This window comes from Pungitius pungitius, chromosome 5 (genome assembly GCF_949316345.1).
Source record: "Pungitius pungitius chromosome 5, fPunPun2.1, whole genome shotgun sequence".
NCBI classification, from domain to species: domain Eukaryota; kingdom Metazoa; phylum Chordata; class Actinopteri; order Perciformes; family Gasterosteidae; genus Pungitius; species Pungitius pungitius.
This window is the reverse complement of record NC_084904.1, coordinates 17,069,416-17,078,284: the sequence shown is the minus strand read 5'-3', so window position 1 is coordinate 17,078,284 and position 8,869 is coordinate 17,069,416. Positions and strand designations below refer to the sequence as shown.

Sequence of the window (8,869 nt, the reverse complement as noted above, 5' to 3'; positions counted from 1 at the left end):
GGAACTAATGACATCCCAAATGCTGTTTGGATCAAATATGCTCATTTACATGTGGACACGTGAGTAGATTCGGGGTTAAATTACAGGACGACACCCCGGCAAGAGGGACACCCTCCGTGGAAGGAAGGCGGACCGAGAGATCACCGGAGCTGCACAACCCAACTATAATACAACATATAGTCTAATATATCAATACAATATCATATTTATGAGGGGCGTGGTTGGTTCAACTCACTTTTCACTGCTCATATATTTAATACATGTTTAAATATTGTCTTGTGTTCTTTTTTTTTAAAGTAAAATATTGATGAGAGATTTATATATACATAATATTAATGGATAGGAAGAAATCCCGTTCCAGGCTTCCGATGGTACACGTGCAAACATATGAAGGTAAACAGCGCCACCGTCTGGTTCGATTGCCACTAGAATAATGGTCACCTCAGTCGTGTTTATTTATTATTTATGAAACGTTCTTATATAACTGCGTGGTGGTGGGATTGCTGTCGAACAAATATTGACCAGCCAATAAAAAAATTCCAGTTTTCACGCAATCAACCACAAAAAGGCTCAGGTACAGCGTCACAGTGCTTTACTCCTGCGAGAGAGAGGGAGGGAGAGGGGGAGGGGAAGGGAGGGGGAGAGAGAGGGAGGGAGAGAGAGAGAGAGGGAGAGAGAGGCGGATGCCGAAGAGTGATACAGAGAGAGATCCCGAGGTGTTGACACGGAGTGCCCCGGAAACACCGACGCTTTTGGAATTTTGGTTTATTGTATTGAATTTTTTTTTTTTCGAAGTGTATTGTAGACACTGTTTTTTTTTTTTTTTTTTTTTTTTTACAGAATTACAACTTTTTAGACTGCCCGGATAACGCTGCTGACGTTTGGCTCCGTGTGTTTCTCGTCTCAATAACCCGAACATTCTGAACCCCGGCGCAGAGTAAGCTGGACCAATGTCACTCTGCTCGTGGGGACTGGCAGCATGACCCAGCGGGGGTTCTACTAGAAGTATCCGGGCAGAAGACAGAGCTGATCGCAGCCATGAAGGACCGACTGGATCAACTGACTGCCGTGAGTCCATTTTCTTGCTTTAACTTCTTACAACTTCACAGTTAAAACCTGCATCACAACTAAACTAAGTCATTTGTGCTCCCCCCCCCCCCCCCCCTGCAGGGTACGTCCCAAGCAGAGGAGGAGGTCGCGGTGGCAGTGGACAAAGATGGCTTCATGGAGAGCTTTTTCAGAAGGGTGGGTTTCGATGCAACTTCCAGCGTGTGCACAGGTTTGGAGATCCGCCATGATTCAAGACGCTGGTGTGTTATCGATTGATTCAGGTGGAAGAAGTCAGAGGACTCATCGATAAGATCTCTTTCCAAGTGGAGGAGGTGAGGAAGATGCACAGCATGATCCTGACTGCACCCAACACAGATGACAGTAAGTGTGTGTGTGTTCATGAAGGATTAAGATGAAGACAGAGAGCATTTCAATTTGTACATAATTCTATTGACAAGTGTTTGCTCTTTGACTTTTGAGGCACAGTGGGAAGATGTCTCACTTGTTTTGTTCCATTTTCCCGACAGCTTTTAACGAAACACACAACTCACTGCAGTTTAGTCTCTGACTTGTCCTCAGCCGGGGATTCAAACATGCTTTCAATTGCCGATGCTCACTGGCACTGATGTATAATGGATTATTTTGTAACTAATCAGATACATTTACAAAGTATTTCCAATGGTTGAGCGAGAACAGGGTTACACTGTGTGTGTACTCAGTTCCTGGCTTTGTTCAGCCTGAGCCTCAGGACACAGTGAGACAAAGAGCCAGTCTACAGCACCATGGCATCATCAGTGATTATGTTTAATGTAACACAGCACTGGGCTTTAAGATCCATGACGGGGGGGGGGGAGGGGGGGTCACCGGCAGAGACAAACAATGAGCCTTTTGCTGTGTGACATCTGCAATATTGCCACAGGGTTGTTGCCAAGTAACAAAATGAAACCCCCGGTAAATCCAATATTTACATGCGAGAGAGGCGCAGTGATTAGCCTGATGACGCGATTCTTCCATCAAGCCAAGCCTGACGAGTTTCCCGTGTGTGTCTGTGTGAAGGGACAAAGGACCGACTCGACGCACTGACCAACGACATCAAAGGCAACGCCAACGTCGTGCGAACAAAACTCAAATGTGAGCTGAACTATGACCCCCGATGGCCCCGTCACACTTGCCCGTTGACTTCACCACACTTCTGTCGCCTGCTGGCGTATAACATGTGTTCACGTTTCCTTCCCCCCCCCCCCCCCGAAGCCATGGAGCAAAGCATGCCCAAAGACGATGGAGCCAACAGGTCCTCGGTTGACTTCAGGATCCAGAAGACGCAGGTTAGGAAGCAGATCCGTGGCGGCTTGACCGCTCAAATAGACGGCCGTTACACATCCTGCTTCAGACATGGATTCCTCTCCCTCTCTGTTTTCACTTCCTCAGCACACGGTGCTGTCCAGGAAGTTTGTGGAGGTCATGACCCAGTACAACGAGACCCAAGTGTCCTTTCGGGAAAGAAGCAAAGGAAGGATCCAGAGACAGCTGGAGATAAGTATGTTATAAATGTTAATGAATGTAAATTGCAACTACAAACAGGAAATACTCCTGTTTTTTTGTTAACACATCAATGGCTTGAATTTGGTTGCTTGGATACAATGTGTAAATCTAGAGATAAAAGAGTGGCGAATAAAACCTTGAAGCTGGACAGGATCCAGGAAAAAGACTCCAGCGGTTTCCTGTCTGCTTCTCTGGACACCAAGTGTGGGCAAACACAGTCTGCAGCAGGGCAGGACTTCTTCAAATGTGTCCTAATTGTCCTCATCCAAACTCTGGATTTTTAATGTTTTGTGTGCTTTGATAGAACTGTGGTAGTTTTAGCAGTGGGATTGATCAAAGAACAGGAGAGCACCAACCAAAGAGAGAGACACATAACTGGCAAGAGAGTTACTGACAAACCGGAATGAATGAACACAGTGTGTGAGCTCAACAGTGACAGGATGTGTAACCAAGAACCCACAGTGTAAGTAGGGAATAAGTATATTATGCTTCATACACGCTGACTGGTTTTAACTGGGAGTGCGTTGTGTTATGCACACGAGCAGCACAAAACAAAATGAAAAAGAAAAAAAAACAACAGCAGCGTCCCCACGGCCCGGCGTTAATGAGCGGCTCCTGTTCTCCACAGTGCCGACCGAAGAGCCTGATACCGGAGACCGCTTGTTGTGTTTAGCGTTGCCCGCGGCGACGGGCAGAGTGCCTCGGCAGGGCCGGTGTAACAGTAGTTCACCCGTCTTCGACGCGGCCACAGGAGCCTGTTTGTGCCCTCGTGGACTGGCGGCGTGCGCCGGGCTTCGGCCGCCTGGGGAACATCGCTAGGAAGGCGTGTGACGCTCGGCGAGCGCGGCCGTCTCCGCTCTCCCCACGGAGGCCTCTGTGCAGGAGGCAGGAGGCTCGGCTTTCCGTTTATAGAGTCTCACCTTCTGTTTGGCTTCCTTTGCTCCTCAGACGCTTCTGATCGTGGTCACAATTACAACCCACACTAATGAATGCTTTGTTCCACTGAGATCTTTCATTTTTAGTATTATTTGTGATTTGTTTCTTAAAAGTCATCTTGACTTCATCACCGGCCCTGCGTGTGCTGCCCTTAAATGCTAACAAGCACGTTATGTGTTGTGGGTCCAGTTTTATGTTTTTAAAAGTATGCTAAAAGAATAAGTACTGTATTAAAATAGTATGCGTCAGATAAACATTCTTTCAGTTTAAGACAGCTGTTTAAACCAAAGGTAGTTTTCTGATAGATAATAGATCGAGAGAACTCAGTCACATTCTTGTTACTGATCTACACAAACTTTATTAAATTATTCATTACATGCTGGTGAATCCTGAAATTTGACAATTGCATTCAGCTGATCCTTCAGTGTCGTGCTCATGGACACTTTGGCATGCGGAACCCGGGATGAACCCTTGTTGTGTGAAAGGATGAAGCGCTCTGTCCACCCTCTAAAAATGTTATTGACGGATACTGTTCTCCGGAGAAAGAATAAAATGGCATGAGTTGATGTGGTGTCATATTACATCTCAGGACTGAGTTCTCGTGACATGTTATCAGAAGCCCTTTTACTCTAAAAAGATTGGAAAATTAAATTTTATTCTTTCAAATGACAGAATCCACATAAAGTTAGTATTCCAGTTTATGGGTATTCTATAACTAAAATCTTTAAAATGGCCTGACATGCAAACGGGGTTATCTTTGATAATTATCTGCTATTTGTTATTTTAGCTGGAAGAGTGACCACCGATGAAGAACTAGAGGGCATGTTAGAAAGTGGAAATCCATCCATCTTCACATCTGATGTAAGTTTTTGACAGTGACCCAAGCCTTTGTAAATCCGAAGGCTTGGAAAAACTCCCAGCACAATTAAAAAGCAATGTATAACTTATTTGTACAATGTTGCTTTTATTTAATTCCACTTTTCCATAAGGCATTGTTATTAACTTATGCATATTTTATATTTACCACTCTTGATTCTTTGGTTTATATCTTAACATTTTTTTCACCACCAACCTGTTTTTTTTATGGTATTACCCATCCATCTATTCATCGCTAGATTGATATTATGGTTTTGCTTTTGTTCTTTGTGTCCCTTGTTTTTAAATTCCTGTGTTAAGCTCTTTAAGCTCTATTTGATTTTATGATAGTATTATTTGTACTATTATTATTATTATAGCTTACTTTTGTTGCAGGGTTCAAATCAATCACTGACACCTAGTGGTGGAGGGGGAGTAAACCATTGCATTGAGATAAATTATTCCACCTTCTCTCCTCTAGATCATTTCTGATTCCCAGATCACACGTCAGGCCCTGAGTGAGATCGAGTCCCGACATCAGGACATCATGCGTCTGGAGTCGAGCATCAGAGAGCTTCACGCCATGTTCATGGACATGGCAATGTTGGTAGAAACTCAGGTGGGCGAAGTTGGGTAAAGTCAGGTGCTTTGGCTCCAAGTGGAGAGATGAATGAGCTGAAAATCTACTCTTCAGTTAGTCAACATGCTTTCTGCCTCCGAGCTCCTTCACTAATACTTTCAGGACAATATTCTGATTGTGTCATTTAAGGGCGAAATGGTTAACAACATTGAGAAGAACGTCTCCAATGCGGCCGAATACATTTACAGTGCAAAGGAAGAGACCAAAAAAGCAGTGAGATACCAGAAGAAATCCCGGAGGGTAAATGTTCCTTTCTGATTCTGTGCAGCAAATCTGTATTTTAGTAAATTTCAATTATACAGAATATCATATTCACACATGACACCTTAACTGCATTAATCTTTTGTTCATGATAACACCTTTTTCTTCTTGACTTGACAGAAATACATTATCCTCGCCTTTGCTCTGTTGATCCTGCTTGCTGTCATTGCACTAATTGTCGGCCTGTCTGTCGGACTAACCAAGCCCCCTGTATGAGAACTGCTGTGATCACAGCGTGAGGTAACACACGTTCCACGACCTCCGCTCCTTTAAAACCCATCCATTCGTCTGTACATCCGGGAAGTCCGTCCCTCGTTTGGCTGTTTAACTGTTTACAGGATTATTTATTTATTCAATGCACTCGTCTCTCTTTCCTTCTCCTTTTGGCAGAAACTCCTCGGCCTTATCATGTGTGTGGCGGCCGGTTCACTCCTTTTACTCATCATTATAGTTGGGGTCTTTGAGTGACGCGTCGCCTCCCTCTCGGCAGTCTGTGCTGTACGCATCTCCAGTAGCGACGAAAAACAAAGAAACCTCTTCACAATAAGACGACAATACGTCGTTCACTAGCCAAGAACATGACGGAAGGGGGAGGCTCTCTCCGCCGCACTGGAGTAAGTATGATGTGTGGGATCCGCTTTGCACCAGTAACGCCAGAACTCATGATATACCGTCCTGGAACGAGTCAGTGCTGTGCAGCTGCCAACAAAGCGCCCTGTCAGCACACTTCCTTTTTTTTTTGCTTAGCGGTCGTATAATGAACGATGACGGCACATTCCATTTTAAAACTGGTAACTGGCTTTCACATAAAAGGCAAGGTTGGTAATCTTCTTGAAACAATTTTAAGGTATTTCTGTTGAAATGGTCATTAGAAAACAACAATCATATTATGCACATGTGAAAAAGTAAATTCAGTGATTTAACCATCCTTGAATTGATTTTAAAAAATGTAATAAAACTAGTATCTACTTGGCAAATAGCCATGTTCATTTTTTTCCGTCGCCAACACTGTGCTGCGTTTATTGGTTGTATACAAAGTTTTTATTTACTTCTGCTAGTTTCTCAAGATTGCCAACCGTACCTTTAAGTATCCTTTCGCGGATATTTCTTTGTCAAAAGGATTTTCAAAGGACGTTCTGGGAAGTAAACCTATTTGTCTTTTCAACCAAAAGTGACACGAGAAGATCGATTACCACTCATGTCTGTAGCTGCAGCAGCCGTTAGCTTAGCTTAGCATAAGGACTGGACACAGAAAAGGGACGCTATTTGTCTAGAGAGGGGGTTGTTTGCCAAACTATTTCTAGGCACGCTGACTTCCTGCAGTGGTGTTGTCATTGTGAGGTTGCCGGGCGACTAGCGGCGTCTCAAGGAGGCCACTTCTCCGGCAACACAGGCCGTGGTAAACCCACAGTGTGCCTTTTTTAGACGTCCATTTGTGTAAAGATGATAGATAAAACAAAAGAGATGTTTTGTGGTTGTCTGAGAGTTTTTAGAGATGATTTTCTTATCTTTTGGTAAAGTCAGGCTATTGGCTGCTGCATCGTATCTGGCGTACAGACATGGGAGTGATATCCATAATCTCAGTTTACTCTTGACAAGAAACCCAAATAAGCATTACACTATAGATATAGTTTGCATAATTTGTGTTCACGTGTTTTGAGTTTGGGCTCCTTATGTTCTCTCGTCTTTTTATGCATTCACTGCAATTCATGTGAATGTAAAACTACTACGGCTCAGGACTTGTTTAGAAATAGAAAATAAAACAAAGATATTCTCTGCATCATTTCTAGTTAGCTGTGTTTCAATCAGATGAAATATTTTCAGATCAATCAAATATAATTGTCTCATTCAATAACTCCAAATGCAACATTGTTATAAAAGTTCATTGTTCACATGTAATAAGAAACCTTAATTTTTGACTATATTCTATTTATCACAAAAGAATTGTGTGATGACCGAAATATTTATTGTGAAAAGAGTAACACTACTTTGTAGGACTCTTGGATTATGATATTTCAAGAGCACAAATTTCAATTTTGATACATTTTATACTTGTGAGTTATATCTTGTATTTTATATTGAGACAATACTTAAGTCATGTAAATAAAAAATAAAGAATAAAGACTTGTGTTGTTTGTTTATTACCTTTTTACATTGGTGCTGTAGTTGACTTAATTAGGTCATAAATACAGGAGTACTTTTAAATTGCAAACGTCTGAGTTTGTCTGACATAATTGAGGTTATTTCGTGTGTTATTTCAGCTCTCCAAACATTTGCTCAGAGGCAAACAGAAAGAAGCAGAGGGTGCTGTTTACTTGAGGACTAATGAGCACTTTGCACAAAAAGCTTGACTTCCGTGTAATCAACCAAACAAGATTAGTGAAGAAAGTGGAAGCAAGTCCCCCATGGGGGAATTATTTTCTCTCCTTGAATCAGATCAAAGGAAACCACAGAGGTACATGAAGAATTACATAGTGGATGCCCTTCAGATCTGTACGTGAGGGCGCTTTCGGGTCACTGAGTGAGACAAGACGAGATGTCAAAAGTAATACTATGAACTTTGATTTAACTTGGACACAGCTGCGGTTTAGTGGGATCTCTGCGTAATCTCTGTGGTGTTAGAAGCTTTGAAGAACCAAAACACATTTGTTGTTTCTGCCTCCTTCTGGAACGTTCACCTCAGTGTCCAGTCATCATGAAGCCAGAGTAATTGGCACACTGTCTCCACACTGGTTATGGTTGTCAAAAGTATTTTTTGACCTGTTTTCATACATTTGACCATCTTTTTATAGTTATCTCAATAGTGTTTCCACTGTTGATTATTCTAAGTTGATATTTTTCCCAATAGCTACTGTTGAATCAGCGATTAAGCACATAGTGATGATTGGGCTGATTGTAAAGCCAGTTCTAACTCCATCGAAGCAAAAATTGAAAATCTGATTTTTTGCGCATTTTTAAGATAATTTTGAAAAGAAAAAAAAAGATGGACAAAGGCATTTTTGATATTTGCTTTTTTATCTTTGTGTTGAAATATTTAACACACTGATGTGGTGTTACAAAACTTTGAACACATTGCAGCGGGCGCGAGTGAGCTTTAATCGCTGCTTGCAGCTTCAATGGTTTTTTTTGTATTTTTTCAAAGATGTTCTGTTTACTTTCGTAAAGCCAAGTCACGAGATATCATGTTGTATCATCGAGATTTGATTTTGAGAGTGAAATATATCAGCCTCGCTAGTTAACCGTGAGTTTATTTTCTCTCTAGTCTGTGAAGAAATGGAGAGTTTCTGCCAAAAGTGTGGCGTCTATTTCCACAGCAGAAATATGATGACCTTTTCAAGATTGATAGCTCTTGTCCTGGGTAAGTGACATTTTGTTGCCTGAACAGCATGAAGCCTAACCCCAACCCTAACTAGCATTAAATAGTTAAGTTGACTAACGTTAATCAATGTTTAATGGGCGGACGTTAGAACCAACGCTAGTTAAATCAAATCTTTTAAAGATAATAATAGTGATTTTGTGTTATGATGGTTATATATTAATGAATAATTAAGCCTTAACGTTGGATATTGTAAATCTAACGAACGT

At 41.9% G+C, this 8,869-nt stretch overlaps 1 protein-coding gene across 2 annotated transcripts; it reads left to right on the top strand.

Moving 5' to 3' along the window:
* Nucleotides 1-670: 670 nt before the first annotated feature.
* Nucleotides 671-7,562, top strand: stx2b (syntaxin 2b). Of its 2 annotated transcripts, XM_037483357.2 has the most exons (11): nucleotides 671-1,068; nucleotides 1,171-1,245; nucleotides 1,332-1,431; nucleotides 2,107-2,181; nucleotides 2,302-2,375; nucleotides 2,479-2,587; nucleotides 4,316-4,389; nucleotides 4,865-5,002; nucleotides 5,153-5,263; nucleotides 5,405-5,524; nucleotides 5,675-7,562. In XM_037483357.2, the coding sequence occupies exons 1-10, from the start codon at nucleotides 1,039-1,041 to the stop codon at nucleotides 5,498-5,500; spliced, it is 882 nt and encodes a 293-aa protein (XP_037339254.2). In that variant the 5' UTR covers nucleotides 671-1,038; the 3' UTR covers nucleotides 5,501-5,524; nucleotides 5,675-7,562. The 2 variants fall into 2 exon arrangements, with proteins under 2 accessions (XP_037339254.2, XP_037339255.2); XM_037483358.2 differs by lacking the exon at nucleotides 5,405-5,524 and having other exon boundaries at nucleotides 5,675-7,559.
* The last annotated feature ends 1,307 nt before the right edge of the window (nucleotides 7,563-8,869 follow it).

Bases quoted from the DNA above. Each gene is read 5' to 3' on its own strand.
- stx2b (XM_037483357.2), top strand. From the start codon at position 1,039: ATGAAGGACCGACTGGATCAACTGACTGCC. The intron at 1,246-1,331 runs GTGGGTTTCGAT...CGATTGATTCAG, and splicing joins TGGAGAGCTTTTTCAGAAGG to GTGGAAGAAGTCAGAGGACT. The intron at 4,390-4,864 runs GTAAGTTTTTGA...TCTCTCCTCTAG, and splicing joins CATCCATCTTCACATCTGAT to ATCATTTCTGATTCCCAGAT.